The sequence below is a fragment of the Odontesthes bonariensis genome, chromosome 19, assembly GCF_027942865.1.
Source record: "Odontesthes bonariensis isolate fOdoBon6 chromosome 19, fOdoBon6.hap1, whole genome shotgun sequence".
In the NCBI taxonomy this organism is placed as follows: domain Eukaryota; kingdom Metazoa; phylum Chordata; class Actinopteri; order Atheriniformes; family Atherinopsidae; genus Odontesthes; species Odontesthes bonariensis.
Window position 1 is genome coordinate 33305726 of NC_134524.1, and position 25765 is coordinate 33331490.

General features: G+C 43.3%; 1 protein-coding gene across 1 annotated transcript in view; it reads right to left on the reverse strand.

Annotated features, from left to right (window-relative positions):
* Window positions 1-13611: 13611 nt before the first annotated feature.
* acox3 (acyl-CoA oxidase 3, pristanoyl) overlaps window positions 13612-25765 on the reverse strand; it is a 35064-nt gene continuing 22910 nt past the window's right edge. Inside the window, exons 15-19 of the mRNA XM_075451017.1 lie at window positions 24334-24449; window positions 19049-19223; window positions 18898-18965; window positions 17832-17918; window positions 13612-14292 (exon numbers count right to left, since the gene is read on the reverse strand). Of these exons, the coding sequence (XP_075307132.1) occupies window positions 14173-14292; window positions 17832-17918; window positions 18898-18965; window positions 19049-19223; window positions 24334-24449 (566 nt within the window). The 3' untranslated portion in view covers window positions 13612-14172. The remainder of the gene's footprint in view (window positions 14293-17831; window positions 17919-18897; window positions 18966-19048; window positions 19224-24333; window positions 24450-25765) is intronic.

The window sequence follows — 25765 nt, forward strand, 5'->3', positions numbered from 1 at the left end:
TTTTTTTAAGTAAGCGACGCACCTCCACGTTATCAGTGCTAGTGTACAGTAATTAATAAATTATAAACAGCATAGTTTGTGCCTGTATAACGTTGCCCATAGGAAACCGTTTCATGGCCGAATATCTCAAGAGAGCAGCCAGACGCCTCTCGAATATCTTCGGAACAGCTCCAAATGTTCAACAACAAGCAGGGGTGAGTAGAACATCATGTTATAATGTGAAATCAAGGGCCCAATGTCAAAAAACCGGTCTTATCCTTTAAGTAATAAAGATGACGTACACATACTACTCAGGAGTTATTGCTGTTACTTTTTGAATTATTAACATTATGCTACACTGTAGCAATAGCACTAGAATAAGTCATACAAAACATGTCATTTTTTACAACTAACATAACTAAGCATCGAAGAACTTCAAAGCTCATTAAGTTGCCCTAACACCCCCCATTCCCATCCCCCGCATGTGCCACAAACTTTCTACCCAATCTTTTTTCCTCGACGGAGAACTGAAAAGTTGGCAGCCCTTCATGGGTGCCATGATAGTTTGGATCTTTTGCCCAAGCACACTTCAACATGTGGACTGGGGAAGCTCGGGAGCAAACCACTAATCTTCCAACTGGCTGATGACCATGGCCATGAGTGTCACATGCCCATTTCTCAAGGTGTGATTGCTTTAGCTCCTCCAGCTACACATTCAAATCATTTTCAGCATGGCACAAGTGTGAAATCCTGCAGCCACATTAACAGACAGGTACGTAAAGCAGCTGTGGGTTAACCTGACATACGATCAGTTGTTCAGAGGACTCCAATAGGTGGCAATATTAACTAATAACAGTGCTGTTCAAATGTTGCTCCACCAGCTGCTTCCATCCACCACTGTTTCACACAACCACTTCACACTCGATATGCTTGATAGGACATGTTGTTGTCAGAAAATTTGATAGAACTATTACATTATAGAGGTAGATCCAGAACATGCAGGAGGATAATATATCCCATCTGGCCTGGAAATGTAGAGGGTTCCCCAAGAATGAGCTGGTGAGTGTTGCTGGGTAGAGGAATGTCCGGGTTTCCCTCCTGGACCTGTTGCTACTGTGACCCGACCTCAAATAAGCAGAAAATGAATGGGTGGATGGACTATATCCCTGCATAACAGATGATATTTTTATCAATCTCAGCAGTGATTTTCAATCTAGTAGTAATTAGCAAATATTAACCTCGGAATCTAGCCTTGGAATTGGACTGTAAAACAGCATTATATGAATAAACTTAATAGAAAAAAATATCCTGTTGACTTGTTAGTAGTTTTATTTACTAAACATTATTATATTCATTATATCCATAATATAAGGTCATTGGGCCTCATGCAAGAACATTTTCGTATTTTTATTCTAAATTTATCTCACTTTTTTCATTTGAAGGTCTCGTACGAACACGCCACGTCAGATTCAACAAACGCTCTTAACTTCGGCAAAAGTGTGTAAACGACCTGCGTAAATGATGAATGCCACCTGTGCGTATTTAAGTGCACGTGAACGAGGATAGTAGATCTACATACTCCACGCCCTAAATGATACCATATAAGGCTGTGCTTCCTCTCTCCTGTGCCAGGAAGTGTTGAGTCATGAGAATGGCATCAAGGCACAAAAAGAGCAACTTTAGGGGCTCTGAGACTGAATTCTGCTTTCAGAGATCCAGAAAGGAAAATCTGTCATTTTTACCAGTGTCAGCAGTGGAATTACGGGACCTGCTAAAGCCAAGAAATGGGAAGTTATTACGAGTGCTGTTAATTCTGTGTCACCTGTAGTTCGTAATGTCACCGAAATAAAGAAGAAATGGTTTGATATGAAAATATACGCTGTATAAAAAGGGGGACCGGAGGGTGTGTTCCAACTATAGGGGGATCACACTCCTCAGCCTCCCTGGTAAGGTCTTTTCGGGGGTACTGGAGAGGAGGATCCGCCGGATAGTCGAATCTCGGATTCAGGAGGTGCAGTGTGGTTTTCGTCCTGACCGTGGAACAGTGGACCAGCTCTATACCCTCCGCAGGATCCTGGAGGGTGCATGGGAGTTCGCCCAACCGGTCTACATGTGTTTTGTGGACTTGGAGAAGGCGTTCGACCGTGTCCCTCGGGGACTCTTGTGGGGGGTGCTCCGGGAGTATGGAGTGCCGGACTCCTTGATACAGGCTGTTCGGTCCCTGTATGACCGGTGTCAGAGTCTGGTCCGCATTGCCGGCAGTAAGTCGGACATGTTTCCTGTGAGGGTTGGACTCCGTCAGGGCTGCCCTCTGTCACCGATTCTGTTCATAATTTTTATGGACAGAATTTCTAGGCGCAGCCAGGGCGTTGAGGGAGTCCGTTTTGGCGACCTCAGAATCGTGTCTCTGCTTTTTGCGGACGATTTGGTTCTGCTGGCGTCCTCAGGCCGTGACCTTCAGCTCTCACTGGAGCGATTCGCAGCCGAGTGTGAAGCGGCTGGGATGAGAATCAGCACCTCCAAATCTGAGACCATGGTCCTCGGCCGGAAAAGGGTGGAATGCCCTCTCCAGGTCGGGAATGAGATCCTTCCCCAAGTGGAGGAGTTCAAGTATCTCGGGGTCTTGTTCACGAGTGAGGGACGAATGGAGCAGGAGATTGACAGACGGATCGGTGCGGCGTCTGCAGTGATGCGGGCTCTGCACCGGCCCGTCGTGGTGAAGAAGGAGCTGAGCCAGAAGGCGAAGCTCTCGATTTACCGGTCAATCTATGTTCCTATCCTCACCTATGGTCACGAGCTGTGGGTAGTGACCGAAAGAACGAGATCGCGAATACAAGCGGCCGAAATGAGTTTCCTCCGCAGGGTGTCTGGGCTCTCCCTTAGAGATAGGGTGAGAAGCTCGGTCATCCGGGAGGGGCTCGGAGTAGAACCGCTGCTCCTCCGCATCGAGAGGAGTCAGATGAGGTGGCTCGGGCATCTAGTGAGAATGCCTCCTGGGGCATCTGGTTAGGATGCCTCCTGGGGCATCTGGTTAGGATGCCTCCTGGGGCATCTGGTTAGGATGCCTCCTGGGGCATCTGGTTAGGATGCCTCCTGGACGCCTCCCCGGTGAGGTGTTCCGGGCCCGTCCCACTGGGAGGAGGCCCCGGGGAAGACCCAGGACACGTTGGAGAGACTATGTTTCTCGGCTGGCCTGGGAACGCCTCGGGGTCCCCCCGGAAGAGCTGGAGGAAGTGGCCGGGGACAGGGACGTCTGGGTCTCTTTGCTCAAGCTGCTGCCCCCGCGACCCGATCCCCAGACCAGCGGAAGATGATGGATGGATGGATGGATATACGCTGTATCCAGACAGCCCCACCTGGCCTTCAGCTCAGTGCGCTCCACAACAGCACGGGTGCTCTGATGTGTATATGTGTGCAGTCTAGTGTTGCGCGGGCTGATGATTTTTACGGCCCGCCCCAACCAGACCCATCACGCAGCCAACCCAGCCTGCCCGACCCGAAAGATTACACAATGATTTTTAACCCGACCCCACCCGACCCGCTTAAAAAAAAAAATTAAATGAATAAGTATTTATTTATGTAGGCCTATTAAACACAAATGAACTGTCTGCGGCCGCGCACGGGGGTGCGTAATGTCATAGGCTGCCAAAAGCTGCGCGCATTCACCCTTAATTTCCCTTGCATCAATACAGTTGCTACTCTAAAGTCTTGACCGCAGCACATCCATCTGACGATTATGGTTGTAATTCCACTTTTCGTTGCCACATCAGACACCCAAGCTCTGTGCATGTCATATGAATTTAGAGAGAGAGAGAGAGCTTCACGTGAGTAGGCTGCCTGTTTGCTTGCATTCTGCGGTCTTCAGCATTGGTGCCGTGCGCAGGGGGAGAGAGAGCAAGCACACAAGTGCAGACGCTGTCTATTGGCATTCTCGGATGTGCGTAGGTGTGATTTTAACGGTGTAATTATAATAACTGTCTGTGATCTGACCCGACCCGACCGCAACCCGTGAAAATAATGGCCCGACCCCACCTGGCCCGCGGGCTAGCCCGAGGGTCCCGCCGGGCTCGGGCTAATCCTCTTAATCTGTACTTGTTGGACAGCGGTGTATGGGAATCTGATGTACCATGGGTGATAAACTGATGAGAGCTTTGATGACCAAGGGGAGCGCACGACTCACAGAGGACTGGGACACCCCCGATCTGTCTCCAATCTCCCTCTGAAAGGTTCCAGTGGCCAAAAATCCAAGGGTGGTGAGGACCTGGGCGTGTGGTGGAATTGGGTTTGATCGGCGTGTTTCTCTCTGGAGTTGTGGCTCCAGCAAGCTGTATATTTACAGCAGCACAGTCCTTGGCAGTCTTAATCGCGATGTCAGCCATTCCTCTGTCTCCACATGGGTATCTACACGGTCTCTGAACACACGCTCTCTTCCAAGAGCCTGACGCGCTAAGGCGTGGGTCTCCAACGCGTCGCTCGCGAGCTCGCCGCCCCTTTCCAAGTAGCTCGCCAAAGGGCCAATGACTCATACATTCATTTGAAAACTTAATTGGTCGCTCGGCAAATCTACTTAAATTTATGTCCAATCAAAATTCACAATGTCCCGCCCCTTCCAACACTCCCAATACTTATTTATCAATTAGCTGTCAATCAAAAATTTGCGCTGATGTCAATCTTGATGAGTCAGTGGTGATGTGATAAGGAGTTTACGATGGCGAAAACAAATGTACAAACCAACAAGCGGATTAAAACGTACCATTTTCACCAAGAGTGGGAGACAGAATTTTGTTTTACAAACGTTAACGGCAGGTGTGTGTGTCTGATCTGCGGGGCCAGCGTGTCGGTCAGTAAAAGGTGTAATGTGGAGCGCCATTTCACCAAAGTTCACGGCAACTTTTCGCCGGACTTTCCTGCGGGTAGCAGTCTACGAAAAGACAAGATAACGGAGCTGAAGACAACGCTTCAACGGCAACAGTCTCTGTTCACCAAACCGACGAAGAAAGCCAATTCAGCAACAGAGGCTTCCTTTAAAGTGGGGCACATTTTAACCAAGCGCAAAAAGCTATTCACCGATGGCGGGATCATGAAGGAGGCCATGAGGCCAACAGCTGGAATCGAACATTAACAGCACTTCCCCTCTATCTCAAAGATGCTGGACAGTCACACAGGTGCAGCCAGCGTTTTAAATGTGTCCAAGTATTGTGACCTCTTATCAAGGCTTGGACAGGAGTTTGCTGACAGATTCAGTGACTTTGAGAAACTTGAGCCCTGTGTGACATTTATGGCCAACCCTTTCATGAATGTGGACATAAGTGAGATTTCAGGACAGATGGCTGAACTTTTCTGTGTCGATCCTGTAGAAATGGAAATGGAAGTTATGAACCTTCAAAACAATGTGAAGTTAAAGTCTCAGCAGCATTCACAGCATTTCTGGAGCTTGGTAGAGCCAGATAATTATGAAAATCTTCACCAACAGCTCTGAAAATGTCTTCTTTGTTTGGGTCTACATACCTCTGTGAGTCAGCTTTTTCTGACATGAATGTCCTGAAATCAAAGCTCAGAACGAGACTGAGTGATGAACATTTAAATGACTCCATAAGAGTGAACTTAAGTGGATACACTCCAGCATACACCTCTCTTGTTGACTCCTTGCAGTGTCAGTCATCTCACTAGCTAAAAAGGCTGAACTTCTGAACACATTCACACTCACACACACACACACACACACACACACACACACACACACACACCTTCACTGCTCAATATTGAACTGAATTAAATGGTTTTTATTGTGAATGCAATTTTTGTTCTTTATGTGGTTCTTTATGTGGATTTGGCCATTTACTGACACATTGATGATTTAAAAGGTTATGTTGGGTCAAGTTTTTGATTCTTGGTTTGTAGAAATTGTAAGTGATCCATTATAACATTTCATTTTCAGATGTCTTGGTGCACGTAAATAGTTTTGTGAAGTGTGATACAGTGACATGGACATATATAACAAGGATAAGTGAATAAGTAACAATATCTGTGTTTGTAGTAATGATAATAATATTTTTGTGATGTTTTAATACAGAATGTGAGATGTGGACAGTAACATATTGTAAATGTTCAGGAAAAGAAGGCTTATTGAGTTTGTTTGTTCAAAATGAGCGATGATAATAAATGTTACAAAACACGAGTAGCTCTCGGCCATTTTTATTTTGTTAAAGTAGCTCTCAGAGGGAAAAAGGTTGGAGACCCCTGCGCTAAGGCATCAAAAAGTAGCAAGTCAGCCGCTGGTTACACTTCCCATTGACCTTGTTATATACAGAGTCAAATTAACCTTCAATTAGTGCATAATTTATATCAAACAGAATAATGTCAGCATAATTATGGGGTTTAATGTATATATTTATTTATGATATCTTCAAAGTAATTAAACATACAATCCATTAGTCAAGCAAACTTGATTAGAATAACAGCGGACTATTTTAGGAAACTCCTACAACAAGGTCTGGATCACTCGTAAATTCTGTTCGTACCTGAAAGAAAACGTAAAATACGAAAAGATTGGTGAATGCGCAAATTTTCTCAAATCACTCGTACGGACGATTTAAGAACAAATCTGTGCGTATGAACGGTTGTGGCTCCATCATCACTAAACTCACTTTTGATTTATGGAATGAGGAAAGTCTCAACAATTTAAAAATAAACTTGGCATTTACTGTAGAGCATGGGTCTCAAACTTGGCCAATGGGCTGATTTTTTTGTGGCCCCCGAAGTTTAGTGTTAGTGCGGCCCGCGCGTTTTTCTCACACGCACTTGTTTGCCAAGTCGTTTGCGTAAGTTGTCGCTTCTGGACTTCTATTTTTTTTTATCACTTATAGGCTACCACAGCTCAGGCTCGTGACAGCTTCCGGTGATGCTCGTTTACAAGTTAGCCAACGCAAATTAGCAATGTTAGCAATGTTAGCAATGTTTGCAATGTTAGCAATGTTAGCAACGCTGAAACGCGAGAGACACCAAGTGGAGGGAAAATACATCCTGTCACCCAGTGCAAGCTACAGAGGACTTAGGAAGTGGGTGGACTCAACAAGAGTAATTATTAACCTAATAAGGACAGCAGAGTGTTGCAATAGGTAAGGGAAAAGAATTACGTGGATAGCAAATACATATATTTGATCAATTATATGACATGAGGAATTTAATAATGATCAGCAAAACGAAGTGCTCAAAAAACTTAGCCTGGGAATTCCTATGCTGCTTTGTGCGCGATTTCATTCACACTGCAAAGGCAGCCTGGAAACCACCGCCCTTATTTTTGCCTGAGTTAGAGAACCAATCACAGAACAGGGGGGCAGCAAGACGACGTCTATGCGCGACACCGAAGCTTGTAGAGTGTTAGTCCCACATGGCAGCGGACACAACGTTACCGTTCGATGCAGCCTTAGAAAGTGTTTTTTTTTAATTCAAGATCTTTTTTATTGAAGTTTTATTAATATAACAAATGTGCAGCGTTTCATAGTCAATACAGAGATATGATTATGGGAATACATCAATCACAGCATGCACAAGTGAGATGTACAAGAATACAGAAATAAAAGAATGAAAATAAATCAAACTAGAAAGCTGCAAGCAGCTGTGAGCGGGACCGAGATGTGCGTACGTTGGATGTGCGCTGGACGCGGTAGTCGCGCAGCTCATGCCACACGCACGATACCCTTTTTATACGTACGAGGTCGTCAGGGTGGACGTGTGTGCCAAGTTTCATGATCTTGCGATGATGATAAGGCTTTCAAATCCAAATTGCCATACACGATTTTCACCGCCTTGCCACGGCCACGCCCTTTGAAGTTTGAAAAAGTTTCTCCATGAATTCCCCCCCCCCCATGTCTTAAGAGCTACCTGGCCAAGTTTGAAGCTTGTAGCATTAAATCTGTAGGACGAGTTTGATCAAATGCGAGGTGTGGAAAAAAAAAGACGTTTCCGACCACCAGCAGGTGGCGCTATAGGTGGATGTCACTATGCGCATTCAGGCTGGGTCCAGCATTCACCGTATGAAGTTTGGGACAGGTTGGATAATGTATGTGGGAGTTATAAGCGACTTAATTTTTTGTGGCGAGTGATGGTGAGTCATCAAACTTTGAAGCGTCGCCACGGCCACGCCCTTTGAGGTTTGAAAAAGTTTCTCCATGAATTTTTCCCCCCATGTCTTAAGAGTAACCTGGCCAAGTTTGAAGTCTGTAGCATTAAATCTGTAGGAGGAGTTCGATCATATGCAAGGCGTGGAATCGGGCAAAAATAGCACAAAAACGCACTTTCCATCCAAAATGGTGCTGTGGACGTGGGACCATGGCGGCATGAGACTTTTTTGTGCGTCTGGACATGATGAATGAGTGTACCGAATTTCGTCGTCCCACGCGAAACTAATCCTATTGCGGGGACCATTTTTAAGCATCGTAGGGGGCGCAGTTTCACTGCTCGGTCCCTAATCAAATCAAACAGTGTACAAAGTAATCCCTCCCATGTCACAGCCAGGTTACTAGTCATAGCATAAGATCACTGTTACGCCGAAAGCTAGGACTGAGCCAAAAATGTGCAGCATAGCTGAGCTGTACTCAAGGGCCAAGCCTTTACAGAGTCTGGAATACTTTTAGGAAGGGACCCCACACCTTCTGGAACTTCTCATTTGATTGCTGAAGTGAGTATCTAACCTCCTCCAGTTTTAAGCAGGACATGATGTCTTCCAGCCATTGCGCATGAGTGGGAGGGAAAGTATCCTTCCACCTGAGCAGAATTGCTTGTCGGGCCAGAAGGGAGGCAAAGGATAAAGTGCGTTGCTTTGCTATAGTTAGCTTTTTCTCCCCTCCCATGACCCCAAACAGAGCAGTCAGTGGGTTTGGTTCTAATTTGATGTTTAGCACCCGAGAAAGTGTCTGAAAAACTTCTCTCCAATATTTATTAAGGCCTGAGCAGGACCAGTACATATGAATGAGAGAAGCTTCCACATGTTTGCATCTGACACAGTATGGACTAATGTCCGGGTATATGGAGGACAATTTTACTTTTGAAATATGAGCCCTGTGCACCACTTTGAACTGAACTAAACAGTGACGTGCACAGAGGGATGATGAATTAACCAATTGGAGTATGGAAACCCAATTATCTTCTGATGAGGAAAAACCTAAGTCCTCCTCCCATGCTGTTTTGAGCTTATCTGTGGGGGCACTCCGAAGATCCAACAGCTTGCCATAAAAAGCTGAAATGAGCCTCTTTTTTAGTGGATCCATAGAAAGGACAGTGTCAACAATGGTCGAGTCTGCTGCTGTTACGGATCTGGACGCCTGAGAAAGAACAAAATGTCTCGCCTGAAGATACCTGAAAAAATTTGACTTAGGGAGGCTGAATTTTCTACTCAACTGCTCAAATGAAGCCAAACTGTTGTCTATGAACAGATCTTTAAAGCGTACAATACCTTTCCTGTGCCATTCTTGAAAGGCAGAATCCTGGCACGATGGTTTGAAAAGGTAGTTTGATGCTATGGGGCTTAGGAGAGAAAAGCTATGAAAACTGAAATGCTTCCTAAATTGACAAGTTATCGTGTGACTGTAGCTCCATCGCCACCCAGTCAGGACAGTCAGGCTGGCCATAACAGGAGGACCAGAATGCAAGGCAGCGCAAGTTAGCAGCCCAATAATACAAGCGAAAGTTTGGAAGGGCCAGACCCCCTGTCACCTTGGTCTTTTGAAGATGGATCCTGTTCAAACGTGGTCGTTTACCCAGAAAGTGTTTTAAGTAGCTTAGAACGCAAGTTAATAATCGTTAAAAGCCACCGTCTTCTCATACACAGTAAAGCGTCTTCTTCTTCCTCGTCGAATTTCTGTCGCTCTACACATGTCATCTGGTATAAGTGATACAATTGGCTATGAATCGCGCACAAAGCAGCATGGGAAGAACCAGACGCCATTTGATAGACATTCGTAGCGCCCAATAAACGGCTCTAGGCATTCGTAAACCACGCCTCAAATCCGAGAAAATGCACACCTAGTTCCCAGACCACCATCTCATCCAGATGTGGACGCGTCAGCCAGGCTACAAAAAACTATGAACAATGATAAAGTTTTCAAATCCCTATATATGAATATATAGAAAGAGCATATTAAAATAAATGAAAATGAAAATAAAATCCCAAATAGTCAGGTATTGGGATAAAACCATGTAAATATATCACAATGGAAAGCCTGCCTTAAGGCTGCCCAAAGCGCTGTAAAAGTGTATGGTAGGCAAAAGAGACAAAAGCATAGATAATAGTTCATAGACCTTTTTTCTATTATTATCAAAAGCGTTTTTTTTTTTGTTACCCAGTCACGTCTTTCTCAAAACCTGCCGTGAAGAGAAAGGTTGGCAACGAGCACAGACAATTTCAGGAAAAATGGTAGATGGAATATTTTTTTGTTGAACACAGGGGCACCCCGATGCGTTTCATATGCACAGAGAGAGTGGCGGTCCACGAGGAACACAACATCAGATGTCATTACTCTACTTGACATGCAGAGCATTCTCCACAACACTTGTGTAATGGAAAGCCCAGCTGTCTGACACAAACCATTTCCCAGCATGCAACGCACTCATGGATGCGGGCCCACCATTCAGTGGGGAGAAGCATGCTGATGCCATTGTAAAGCTACAGGAGGAATTTGATCACAGATTTGCAGACTTCAATCTATTGAGTTCAAATACCAAATGTTCTAAAATACTGTATGTAGTGTTTTTATTCTTCAATCAGTTAATATTAACATGTTTGACTTAAAGATGTTATAGAACGTAACAGCGTATAGAACATGAAAAATAACGTCACGGTTACTTTGCTGAGTAACTATTTACTCTTACAATGAGGTAACTGAGTTACTAACTTAATTACTTTGTAACTGAAGATTTGTAACTGTAACTAATTACTTTTTTAAAGTAAGATGACCAACACTGGAGGTCACACTGCTAGATTGACTTGTCATCCTAGGGTAAGCAGAACTATCACAAAATGCTGAAATTTGTGTAAGACTTTTAGCTCTGCACTCAGAGCTGAAGTATGTTTAAATTCAGGCCATCAACCCTAAAAAACGGAGAGATTAAATCAGGAATTAGAGGCAGCCCTCCGCTGTGTAATCCTTAAGGCGAGAATAGGGTAATATTTTAAAATAATAGATATCACCATGAAACTTCCTCAGTTGATTACTTATACAATTCATTTAATTTTTATTTATATAGCGCCAAATACAACAAATGTCATCTCAAGGCACTTAGATAATAAAGTCCAATTCAAGCCAATTGGAATTCAATTCATTGTAATCATAATTATTCATAAAATAATCCAATTCGTTCATATACAAGTATGAAAAAAAAATGTATTACAAGTTTTAGAAATGTGTATGTTTAATTATGCAAATGAGGCATTATCTCATTAAATATGCGCACATTTGCATATATTTCCAGAAGATAGATCTGAACATATGATAAAGCCAGGTGCAAAATTCTTTTTTCATTTTGTTTACACACAAAATGAAAAGAAAATTACAGAGGGGTTTCAGGATATCTGCTTCATTTCCTAGGAAATCAAAATATACTGTCCATAGCCTAAAAAACATTTTTTCGCCATATTTTTTTGATATAATGTCACATAAATCAGGCCAGGAATGATTTATCAACAAATCCTTCTGTTAATATCTTCAGAATACTGCTAAGTGTATAACTGGAAAGTTTGGTGTTAGTAGGTTCTCCATAAGCTGAGATATTGATACTGGAAAAATACAAAAAACTGATTTTGAGAAAACGGCATTTAAAGATTTAAATAGGGGGAATTCATTTTGGTAAATATGGGCAAAACGTACTGCCGCGATTAAACAAAATGTGATGAAATAAACATTTTAATTTATGTTTTAAAATAACACATATTGAAGGAGTAGACTGGCCCAAAATCTAAAAATTGACCACTGCATGAAATCCCTGTTTTTGCCCGCCGTGTCTCGCCTGAACAATCCTTACACCTGGAGTACTCATGTACCATGTATTGAATATGCACACAATGCACTAACCCGTGGCTCAGTGGTTAGAGTCGGTCGTAACCAGAAGGTTGGCGGTTCCATTCCCACTCTCGCCACTCAAACAGATTGGTGAAACTGACAGCTGAAGGGGGTCAGTCCACCTCCTTGTCCCCGGCGCTGTGATTGGCTGCCCACCGCTCCAGGTGGGCATCTGTCTCTAAGAGTGTGTGACCCTGTGCATGTGTGTGTCAACAGGTGCCCACCTGGATGGGTTCAAAGCGGAGGACAAATTTGGTGTGTATGCATGACAATAAATCTGATCTTAATCTTAATCTAATCCTGCACAGGACTCTCTCCCTTTCTGGGAACAGGTCCGCCCTGCAGGACCCCGATGTTAAAGTCACCCACTGCAATGACTTTATCTGTACTCAGCACTAACTGGGATAAAAACTCTGAGAATTCAGACAGAAACTCAGAATAAGGGCCAGGTGGACGATACACAACAACAAAGGTTGTTTCTGGGATTTCCACTTTGCGTGGGAAAAACTGAGAATCACAGATTCAAAAGAGCTCAAACTAATCTTGGGTCTGGGACTGATGAGTAACCCTGATCTGAAGATAGCTGCCACTCCTCCTCCTCTGCCTGTGGTTCCAGGAACGTGAACATTTAAACAGTCAGAGGGAGTTAATTCATTAATGCTAACATGATGCTAACATGATGCTAACATGATCCTCCTGCTGCAGCCAGGTTTCTGTAAGACTAAATATATCAATATGATGATCACACATCAACTCATTCACTAACAGAGACTTGGAAAGGAGAGATCTGATATTCAGCAAAGCACATTTAATAGTTTGATGTTTTTGTTCAGTTAAAGTTTTTGTTTGAATCTTTTCAGGTTTTCAGGACTTGCTCGTCCCGTACTGCCCTCTGGGGGGAGTTTTATGCTTTCTATGATGCTTTTTGTTGGGGCCATTTGGAAGGTCAGTGCAACAGCAAAGTAAGGTCTTAGCATTCTCTTTTAACAGCAGACAACAATTTTTGCAGGTTTCTGCCTTTGAAATGCAAATGAAGGTGATCCCAGATCTTTTCCTCATGAGTCATTCCACAACTTTTTTCCTACTATCCTTTTTGAAAAGAAATGATGTTGCTGGGGCCTTCCTACCACTGCACACACACAGGATATAGGAAAACTATGTGCACATCACACCTCTTTGTTTTCCATGTCTTCCATTTCCCCTATTCATAAATATATATTTTATATTGTGGAATTGTGTTAACACATTCCTGCATGGGTTATGGATTATGTACAGTTTCAGACACATTTCAGATTGATAAAAATGTACCAGATATTTCATTTATAAATTCCTTCCAGTCAACAATTAATTGCATTTCAAATTAGTCAGAATTTCAATCTCCATATCTGTAGAGAAATTTTGTGTAGGCTCCAACAAAGGCCAGGATGATTTGAATACAAAACAGAAAGAAAGAACAAAAAGCAGGGAAAGGTGTCACAAAACAGAAAATAATTCGAAAGAGAGCAGATGTTTGTGATATTTCATGTTAAGATTCTGCTTTGGAACACTGAACACACATAATCACAGTACAAGCAGGACTTTTTCCCCATTTATTGCAACTCAGATTTGACCACGAACCTTTTCTCTACCCACACAGACGTGAATGGATTTTTTTCAGTGATCTATGAAATAACTCACACCATACTCAAACCCATGTACACATTAGTGGCAGCAAATACTGCAAAATTACAGTCCCAAGTTAATATTCTCCTTATAGTAATCATCATCATGATTTTTTAAAAGAAGTAAAAAGGTTATCAGTTTCATCCTGGAAGTAATCTGTGTCAGGGTTCTGGAACAGATAAAAGTGGGTTTAAGTGGATCATTTCTTCTTACACCAAAATCATTAACATCAAATATGAATTTAGCATATCAAAAGATCGAAGCTGATCAGAGCTGAAGGAAATGATCCTTTTCTTTATCTAATAATCCGCCAGTTTGGTGTGGAAAAAACTTAGCCGTCCACATTGTTAAATGTCTTGCTTCGTGCATCAGCATCAAACTCAGGGCTATGTAGTGATAGAAACGTTTTTTTACATCACGTTTATTCTTACAACCCATAAAGTGGATCCAGGATGCAGAAATGTTTGTCTAGCCTCTAGAGTTTTGGGCGCAGGGATCCAACGGCAGGTTTGTCACAGCAGAACTCTTTCCACCAGGAGGGGCGCTCCAGCACCTGACTGCCCTGCATCACCGTTGACCACAGGTTCTTGTTGAGCTGCAGAAGAAGAGAATAAGGAGAGAAATCAGAGAAGATACCTCTGGGAGACTCTGTCCACACAGCACAACAAAACCATTTGCAAACTGAGAGAAGGGGCTCTGTTATGATTTGGATTTCTCATACTGGTGCATCTTTTTTTGCAGCTAGCATAAACACACTGAAACAATCAGCAAAAGCTACAATTTAACAATCTTCATGACACCTCCCACATATACTATAAGCGATCATTTGTCATGATGAGAAATACACGGGCATAACATCTAAAAAAAGGAGAAGTATAAAACTATGTTGCTTATCCAGTTAATTCAACTCCAAATGATTCCAATTCACACGTTAAAAAAAGTTCCCCGGCTCAGGAAACCAACAGGTTGCACTGAAACTTCTCTTTTGTCCAGTCCAGCGTCCTGAGCGTGCACGAGGCGACTGGAAAGAAGAAACTCCCTTTTAACAGCAACAGACCTCCATCAGAACCAGAACCAGGAGGGGTGAAAATGACACACTTGCTTTGGCGTAATCTCAGAGAACAGAGTTGGATGTGGTGTAGGCCTGTCCTTTTATTAGTGCAGTGTCTGATAGCCGCTGCCAGAGAGGACCGGCAATATCCGTCTTTCAGACATTTACGGATGCAAAAGCCTGTTGTTTATTTTTCAGCGGGTCAGGAATGATCCTGGCCTGGATAACATCCTGCTGTCTCTCACCATTAGCACTGAACTGAGTCATCACAGGACAGAGCTCGCCTTCCTGATCGTGTTTACCGAGTCACTTCCTCTCAGAAATCCAGATACTGCTCCCCAGGTGGACATCGTTTTCAATCTTCAGTCTCGTGTAGTCATTTTTGGGGGAAGGGTGCCGAGGTATTTGTAGGTACCAGCAGGTAAGGTTGTCAGACCAGCCCCTCTGCCCCCATGTACTGTGGCTGGTTAAGGAAGTAGTTAAAAATCCAAACAGACAGTTGGTGGTTCACCCTTTTGTGCTCCATAGTGTTGGTGTTGACAGCACTGAAACAAAGACAAACATATGATTCTTCATCCCACAGAGACTTTGATGACAGCATCATCGAATCAAATGCCAGGTTGGTGGGCACACTGAAGTGGGTCCATTAATGAGCCCACCAGGGGAACAAGGTGGGCGAGGCCAGCGCCTCCAGGGTCTTCATCATGTGTGATGTCGGCCTTATCGGCCGGTAGTTGCTGAGGTCCTTTGGGTGTGGACTTTTGGCACCTGTACCATGCATGATGTTTTATACAGTTGTGGTACCCCCCCGGCTTCAGGTTCATTTGGAAGATGTGCTTCGCTGTGCCTCAAAGCTCGTCTGCAAAGAACAGGAGGAGCACGGAGCTGATGCCACCTGGATCCTGGGCCTTTTACACCTTGGACACTGACCTCCTTTCTCAGCCGAACCATTGCGAAGGACATGTTGCATGGGGGCTGTATGCTGGAGATTGTGGGTGGGGGGATGAGTCTTTTGGTCGGGGTGGCTGAAAGCTGACTGTAGTGGAAGGGGGCTTTGAGATGAAGGTAGGGATGTGCCAGGAAATCAGGGTAACTAACGCACTGGAACATCACCATCATAAATGCATTTCCTCATAAAGAGTTACTCATGTGGGGGGTGGTCTGCCTACACCCCTGTTGCCTGAGTGTTGCCTGGGGCTGGAGGGGGCAGGAGGATTCGGGGTCTGGGGTGGCCGGGGTGTGTGGGAGAGAAATGTCATGACATGGCCTAATTACATCGTGTGCTTTGTTGTTCGGTTCATATGAATATTGTTGATAGTTAGAATGAGCTTGTTTATGATTATGGCAAAAGCTAGGCACCTGAGGAAGATTGGGGTTTGGCCACGTATGCATGGTCTGATCCAGGAGCGGTATAAAGGGTTGTCACAAAATGAGGTCGGTGGAGATTTTCGGACAGTTCTGTATGCACATTTGCTGTGACGGCTTGTTCAAATAAACTTCCCCAATGAAAGGCTGACCGACGTGGATTCGACTCCTTTTCTCCACAACAGGTGCCGCTCTCCCTGCTATCTGCAGCTGCACCCACCTGTGGGCATGTCTTGGCTCCCGGGGCACTTGGCCGGGGGCATTGGGGCGTGCGCTGGCCCACTGTGTTCGGCTGTCTGGGGTGCTTGGCCCGCGCGGGTATTGGGCGGGGCCTCTGCCGGGGGGTTTGGTGGCGCTTGGGTTCATGGGGCCCGGGTCAAGTGCTCTACTCGTGTCCGGGTGGCGGGGACGGTGGGCTATCGCCCCTGATTCCCGGGAGGTGTCTGTCCTATGGTCGTGGGGGCTCTGTCCAGGGGCTTCCTCTGCGGTGGGCTGACACACACACACATTCATTTATTCGCCCAGTCGCATACTTGCTCTGCAGCTGCTGTGTCGTCCTGAGGTTTCAGGCCATCCGTATCCACGGTTGTGTTGTATGTGCTTGCTGCTGGTGTTGTTGCTGCTTATGCTTTGTTTGGTGTTGTTTGGTTTTTTTCTCTGCTCACAGGTGCTCCTGATGGTTTTCCGTCTGGATTCTCCACAGAGGCCGTGGGATGTCTTATCTTTGCTTTCTGCAGGTGTAGCAGCTGGTTGTCTGGTTTTTCATTGTTTTCTCCGATCGTTTCTTTCTATTTCTGTCCCGTTTCTTTTTATTTTCTCTCCCTCTTTCCCTGTCTCCCTGTCAGGTTTGGCACAATTACATGTTATTATAACAAAAATAAATAAGCAGTTGATTTGCATCAAGGGGAGCTTTACATTCAGAAAGCTTCCCCTGGCAGAGCAAATGTGTTTGGCACAAAACGGTATTCAGATTACAATTCTGCTGCCATAATGCTGGACAGGACAAGGGAAAAATAAAATAAATAAAAAACACATCCAAGAAAATGAAAGGGAAACCTAACATAGAGACCTTTGGCATTGTGTTAACACACACCTAACTACTCCAGATCACCTAACTTCTTCTTTTACAGAGGTGTTCAAACTTGGTGAATTTGATTAGCAGCAACAGACAGCTGTAAAAACAGGCTTGTGTCACTGTGCAGAGATCTACAGGCATTTTGACCAAATCCTGGCTCATATATCTTAATAAGACCTCAGAAAATTGTGTCAAATCTTCCGAAAGGGGCATAATATATCACCTTTATTGTAGACCTGGTAAGGACCAGATGATTTTATGATATCTTGATACGTTAAACCTTAGAAGTGAAAAAAGGTGTTCTTGTATGTTGACAGTGAAGGTTGTAATAAAATAAATATCCTCTTAGTAGTTTGTTTGGAGGAAAACGGCCACATCTGACATGTCTTTATTTCACTTGGGACTGACAGAATTATTTTGAATTGTTTTATGTAGTATAATATAACTTGGTAGATAAAAACCTAACTTCATCCAATCATTAGAACATAACTTCATCATAGAATAAAGTAAAAGATGAGTTGTAGACAGAGGATGAAACACTTGCCGATCTTATTCAGCTACAATAGTTACATCTCTCTTGAAATATGACACACAACAATGTTTTTCACAAAAGAATTGGCTTCTCAGAGTTTCTGTATCTTACCTGTCCATCAGCACAGCCAATGGGTGAGTTGAGTATAAAATCAGTAGGCGCCAAGACATCCACCAATGCTACAGCATCATCCTTCAGCTGGGTGAAAGCCAGAGGTCAGACGGGGAGCAGGGTCAGCCAGAGCCATCAGTTCATGATGAGGTTTTGGTGAAGAAAGGAAGGAAGAATGGAACGGCAGCAGAAATATTAATATCAAGAAACATTTTTAAGAAGCATGTTAACTGGAAATGAGTTAGATGTTCATATACTTCATTCTTTATGATTACCTGCTACAGTATCACATCTTAAAATGTATGTTTTACCCGTCATCCAGGGCAAATACTGAATATGAACTACAGCTCAGTAATAAAGACGATAGAAATTCAGATTCAGTCATTTTTAATTTTAATTCTTCGGGCTATTCACAGTTTTCTGACCAGTCTGTTCTACACTTCTGATATTGGCTCTAACAGATTCTAACAAAAAATAGTTCTTCTCTAAAGTGAGCATATTCAATCTATATAAATATATCTATCTGTCTAATATATAACCTATGTAAAGGAGTTTCATTTGGTCAAAGACTTAGCCAAGGTGATTTCCACACGTCAAAGCTAAATGCACTTCTTAAGTATCAAGTTAGAAGTTTAAGGGCTTTACGGGAGCAGTGTGTGAGACATAAAGCAGCAGATGAAGATGAACTACTAACAATTTTTGATCAATAATGTATCGGGCCATCCGTGTCTTTTGTGTGGAAGAATCATCGAATGACGTATTTAAAAAAACAATAAATTATTTTAGTTCTCCGAGAGTCTGAAGAGGAAAGAGGGAGCTTAAAAACGAGAGATCCCAACTAGTGTAAGAATTCTGTTGACTACGCCTGGACTTTTCCTTTTGTTAAGCCAACTAACACAAAGGAAGCCTGGCTGTGCTGAGCCTGCTTCCTATTACAACCTTCAGATGAACAGTCACTTAATTCCATGTTTCCAACAGCTTGTAGTTTGTTTGCTTTTCACATGAAATCATTTGGGGAGAACCCCAACAAAGAGTGAGACAAACAGAGGAAAGAATCTTTCCCTACCTGGGAACAAAGAGTGATGATGGCCATCTGGACCAACTCTGCAGGCTTCCTTCCACTAAAGTAACTACCTGCACAGGAAGAATGCTTTGTTACTGAATACAACTCATCCAGAGTTCTTTGGATTTGTACAGTTTAGGGTACAGGAACATACCCTGGTACAAGGTGGCCATATGGCTGCTGAGGCTCCACAGTCCGTACAGGGCGCACAGTTTCCTTAGGACTGCTTTAAGATCAGCTGGTGTGTCCTCATCAGTGGCCAGATCATGAAATCTCTGGAGGCAGTTGTGTTCAATATAGGTGATAGCCAAGGACCTGCAGTAATAAACCTGAACACATAAACACATACAACATTTAAATGAATAAGTTCCCGTCTTATTCAGCCAAAAATATTGACCTGACATCCATTGTCACGAGGCCAGTGTTGTGAAAGTTTTTGTGCTTGTTTGTACTGTTTGTTTCTGTTTTGTCTTTGTCTCTTCCTGTTTGTATGTTTGTTACCTTTTCCTCCCCCTCGCACTCTGTCACCTCTGGATCTGCCTACCTGCCGCTCCACATCTGCCCTGCTGCTAGAATCAAGCCCCCTGGTTCCCATCAGCTCATCACCCGGTCTGCATTTAGTTCCTGTCCTGCCTTCAGTCGCTGCCGGATCCTCATTCTGTCTCACGTTTCCTGATCATCCTGTGTGCCTGCCTGTCATCCCACCAGTCCGCCTGCCAGCCCGCCTGCCAGCCTACCTGCCAGCCCACCTGTCATCCCACCAGCCCACCTGCCAGCCTGCCAGCTCGTCTGCCAGCCCACCTGCCAGCCCACCTGCCAGCCCACCTGCCAGCCCACCTGCCAGCCCAGCCATCTCCTCAAACCAACCTGCAGCTATTTCTCCCTGGACCCCCTTTCCAGCCCATAACCCCCTTGGACCAGAGCCCCACCTTCCCACACCTTCCTTGTTCTAAATAAACTTGTTCTTGGTCAGTTGGTGTCATATTTGCGTTCCAAGCAAAGGTGTGACATCCATGCTCTCATTATGCAGTGGTATGATGGTATAAAATGACATTACTAAACACTTGGATTTTAATATTGAAGAGAATTTCAAGGAACAATATCAGTGAACTATTTGACTATTGGTGTTGAAGACAAACATCTACCTGATTCTGTAGTGTCTGTAACATTCTGTAAAGTCCTACATGAAAAAACAAGAAAACCAACTCAAACGCATTTCACACAATCATCACACGCACGCACACACCTGCCCAAGCTCCAGTCGATGTGTCACATAAACTAATTATATCAATACAATGAGTAACTGAACATTTCTATGAAACAATAAAAACAATTATTTGCAAATCTCAGAAACCAAAATTTCATTCAAAGTAAAACCTTTTTACTATTAAATAAAAGATATTTGCTCAAAGCTACAAAAAGTTTTGTCTGATGCATCCCGCCTGCCTGGTATTTTTCTTCCTTGGAATCACCTGAAGAAGCCCAAGGTTCCTTCCATCAGCAGATTATTAAGCAGCAGTAATGGAGAGCTGACATCGACCACTGAAAAGAGCGGTTCCTGCAGTAAGTGCAGCCTTCACCGGATGGATGCACACACATGGAACAGGACTAGTTTGCACTCCTTTTCTTACTTTCTTTTCTTCACTCCTATCACAGAACATGAGTCTTTCTCAGGTAAGAATTGAGTTCTCGTCTATTCCTTTATTGTTCTGTTATTAAGCCTTACAGGAGCAGTAAATGTGTGTGTTTAGTTAGCGCTGCCACTCTTACCCCAGAAGTCTGGACCAGTGTGACCTCTCCACCCTAAGACTGAGCTTGAAACCAAAACTAGTGCACTACCCCCCTCTACAGGTGGGTCTCCGTAACAGCCAGTGAGATTAATGTTTGAATCCTTAAAGGTTGTGTAGGGGATCTTTTCCTGGAACATTTTTTTACATATTGCTTGAAATACTCTTCACACCCCCATTGCAACCAATTAATTAAAAGTTTTGACATTAATATGAAAAGTTTTAGTGGCCTCTAGAACGTACAATCTAGGAAAAACACTATCCAATCATTGTGAACGGACCGTTCACAATGATTGGATACTGATGCCGTCTATCAAACTGCAATCTGCTCCTCCCTCCCCCTCCTTCCCCCTGTGCGTGTACCCTGCTCCGTGAACGAATTACGCGTCCAGAAGCTTGGCAGGAAGCTAAACTAGAGCCAGCTTGGTTAGCACCTAGCATTATTAAACGTATAGTTAGCATAAACTAAATACTAAATACGGCAACGATCGATGCTTGCTGTCAGAACAGCGCTCGTGCACCTTCGTGCTCGTTCATGTACTCTAGAGGCGTGCCTTCGGGGGGAAAGTGAAGAAAAGGGTTGGGACTTTTTACCTGTGTATTTTCAAAATGCAGCTTCGCTGGACTCAAAATCCAGGATCTCCTACCCTACCTTTAACCAGTTATATAAAAGTAGCAAGACAGCCGCTGGTTACGCTTCCCATTGACCTTGTTATATCCAGAGTCAAATTAACCTTCAATTAGTGCATAATTTAAGTCAAACAGAATAATGTCAGCATCATTATGGGGTATATATGTATTTATGTTTGCTTCAAAGTAATTAAATGTACAATCCATTAGTCAAGCAAACTTGATTGGAATAACAGCGGACTATTTTAGGAAACTCCTACAACAGGTCTGGATCACTCGTAAATTCTGTTCCTACCTGAAAGAAAACGTAAAATACGAAAAGATTGGTGAATGCGCAAATTCTCTTAAATCACTCGTACGGACGATTTAAGAACAAATCTGTGCGTACGAACGGTTCTTGCATGAGGCCCAATGTTTTAACGGGTGAGACCTCGGCATGGAGGTACCTCATTCTGATCATGTTTTACACTGTAAGGTAAATATTAAGTGGCTATTTGACTGTGCAGTTATTTTATCCCCAACATAATGCTGTTTTCACACACATAAATGTCTTCTCATCTATATCATGTTCTGTTAAATAATTAAGCTTATTTACACTAACACAGACTTCTACTGAGCCAACAGAAAGAAGGCAGATGCCCGTAAAACGGGTGGTGCCCAGCACCGCCACCTCTGACGGAGGCAGAGGAGCTGGCCCTAAGCAGAATATTGGAGGGCCAGTGGCTGAGGGAGTCCCTGGAGGGAGTCCACCCCCAACACACAAGTGCCTTTATAAAATATAATAGGCCTATATATATCTTTTTTAAGCCTATTCATACAAATATTTATTTGTCTCTAATGTCTTTTTTTTCTTTTGTCCCAACAAAATTCTGATGGTACCACTCATAAAGATAATTGTCTGGAAATGCTAAAACATCTATGATAACCATCTCCTGATGAATATTTCATTCTCTGCGCAGTAATGCCGCTCCTTCATCCACGGGATCGTTGTCAGAAGGACATGTTGGTGGAAACAGTCGCCTCCTGCTGTGCCTGATGGACTTCTAGAAGTAGAAGAACTCGCTCTGCTGACTGAATGAATGAGGAAATCAAATGGCTGAAAGAGGGCGGAGACAGAGAGAAACTCCAGGTTCACTGAGTAAAACCTGGTCCCGACCAGGTTAGGTTCAGAGAGTCTGTTACTACGGTAACTGACCGAGAGCTTAACTCCCTTTGTGAAATGAAAAACTCAGAGTTTCCCTCATTTCAGGGTTAATAAACTCAGAGTTTCCCTCATTTCAGGGTTAATAAACTCAGAGTTTTCACTAAACCTGCTTTGTGAAACGGACCTCTGGAGTACGGCATCAGGAACAATCAGTTCTTAGAATAATCACAACTAATATCATCGATACAAGCTAACATTTCTATTAGAATGTCCAACCTGCATCTCCCTCCTGAAGCAACGGATCTCTTCCACAAAAAACTCCTCTCTGACAAAACAATTTATCTCCCGTTTATAACATGGGAAAGACCTCTCTATGGCTACTGACACTGAATTTTGGACTCAAATCTGTAAAAATATTTATTTCATGAACATACAAACCATTCAATGTAAAACTCTCCATAGAATTCATTACACAGGACAAAGAATGGCCAAAATGGGTTTTTCATCAGAGATTTGCCCATACTGCTCACAAACCCCCCTGACACATTCACACCATGTGGAACTGCACACACATTTAAGATTTTTGGAAAAAAGTCTCCGGAACTTTATCTGGTTTCTCGGGCTGCCTCATCCCATTATCTCCATCACTCTGCTGGCTGGGTGATTCATCAGAATGTAGTCATGATACAAGTAAGAATAAACATCTCCTCACAGCCCTAACTGTCGCCAAGAAAACCATCTTCATGAGCTGGAAATCAAGGAACAATGTGAATTGATCAATTTGGAAAAACCTGCTATCAGAGCACATTTCTCTGGCTGATCTATCATCTCCTTCCACGGACACCACTGAACCACAATCTGTCTGCTCAGCTTTCATTGGTTTTTTACCTAAAACATCTGACTTAATATTGACATTAATAATAAAAAATCCCTACCATCTAAGTTTGGATTTATGACTTACTCTTCTTTCGCAGTAGATATTATTATTGTTATCTATTTTCATTTTAAAAAAAAAAGAACAAAAATGATCATTTGCATAAATTGAACTTTCTCCAGTTATCCAAATATTATTTTTAAATCGCTTTGCTTTAGATAAACTGCCTATGTTTTGTGAAAATGTGTCCTTACATTTATTTACCCTAAAAATCACTCAGAGAATCAAAATTCTGGAAGCGGCTATTTATGGTACGAGCAATAGCAAGTGGCAGTTCCTGAGTGCCAGTAATGAGCAAGAGTTTTGGTTTAAAGGTAGGGTAGGAGATCCTGGATTTTGAGTCCAGCGAAGCTGCGTTTTGAAAATACACAGGTAAAAAGTCCCAACCCTTTTCTTCACTTTCCCCCCGAAGGCACGCCTCTAGAGTACATGAACGCGCACGAGCACGAAGGTGCACGAGCGCTGTTCTGACAGCAAGCATCGATCGTTGCCGTATTTAGTATTTAGTTTATGTTAACTATACGTTTAATAATGCTAGGTGCTAGCCAAGCTGGCTCTAGTTTAGCTTCCTGCCAAGCTTCTGGACGTGTAATTCGTTCACGGAGGAGGGTAGGGTACGCGCACAGGGGGGAGGAGGGGGGGGGAGGAGCAGATTGCAGTTTGATAGACGGCATCAGGATCCAATCATTGTGAAAGGTCCGTTCACAATGATTGGATAGTGTTTTTCCTAGATTGTACGTTCTAGAGGCCACTAAAACTTTTCATATTTGTGTCAAAACTTTTAATTAATTGGTTGCAATGAGGGTGTGAAGAGTATTTCAAGCAATATGTAAAAAAATGTTCCAGAAAAAGATCCCCTACCCCGCCTTTAAGCTTGAACATATCAGCGTGTATATAAAAAGGCATGTGTAGGTATATCTTAACAGCTGTGTAGGTTTGCTTACCTGACTGTTGTTACGGGCCTCAAAATCCTTCTTGCCCAAGGCTCTCTCTTGTTCCAGCCTTTTGTAACTCTCTTCTAACAGGAAACACACCAGCCACCTATAGGCTGCCAGAGGCACTGCAAGCAGAGAGGGACCACAGAAGCAGCCAAGAGTGGATCATGTTCAGCATATTTTGATTAACGGAAAGAAAAGAAATACAGCCAGTAGAATCTGTGTTTCTGTTGTTTCTAAGGAAAATTGGTACACAGTTTGAATGAGTCCACATATCAAAGAACTGGATACAGTTTTAGTGTCAAAGGTGGATCAACACCATCACTGGTCTCCATTGATAGGCTGAGCAGGCAGAGTCAGGGGTGGTTTAGGAATATATGTCTTCTTTTTTTATCAAAACCCCTGACAATGTTGTTTATGAACATTATTATTAACAGTAGAAATACTGGTGATAGTGAATGCCGCTCTGTGTGGCGCACTGTGCAACACTCACAAACACGATTTCAAATATTATACAGCAATCAAATGAAATGAACACAGAGCTTATGTTCTTCCAGTGCTGTTACAGCATCACATCCACATTGCATTCTTTTTTCTTAGTTCTCTCTCTTGATTTAGGCAGACTCAACACTTCGCTGGCTCTGGTTTTTACACTGCCACTGCGTATTTTCGGTGCTGTAGCCAGCGCTTTGGTAGTCAAAGCAGGAACTTCTACAGAGCCTAACTTCTACTTCTAAGTTAGGCTCTCGCTTGGTGTAAAAAAGCCATATTTGTGCTTCATTTATATCTACATCCTGGTCTATCGCATGGTACGATTGGGCTTTTATTCTGAAAGTTAACAAATATTTCCTACACAGGTAGCTTCAACCCCCAGATCTACAAATAAGCTTCAGGAACTCCATTCACCCTATTTTTCAAGCAGACCGGTGTGCTCATCTTCTCTATCTTGACTGGACTCTGAGAGGAAAAACAGAAGCTGCTTGTGTTCTCCCTGCTGAGAGGCTTTAATCACCATGGACCCTGACAACAGTTGCCCAACTCTGCATACAGAAATACTAAGATTGCTCGAGGCTTTCTGCAGGCTTGCTGTCCACATGGCCTACTGGGACAGATCACCTGTAGTACCTGTGTGTGATATCATCAGCTGAGTTGTTGCCAAGCTACAAAAACAACACCCACCCTGTACCAAGGTTGTTATTTACCCGATGAGTGCTTAAGCCAGAGGTAAGGAATGTGGCACTTGATGAAAATTGAGATACAACTTGCTTGAGTGAAATACGGCTGAAGCAACTCTTGTGTTGGTGTTATAAAAAGCTGCCTCAGAGGACTGCCCTCTAAGCATCATTTTGTTGAATTGTATGCTCAGTTTTGTTTTTTGTTAACAAGAATAAAAGCGCTTTAAAGTTTCAACTTACTGTGTCCTAGTAATCATTTTATCCCT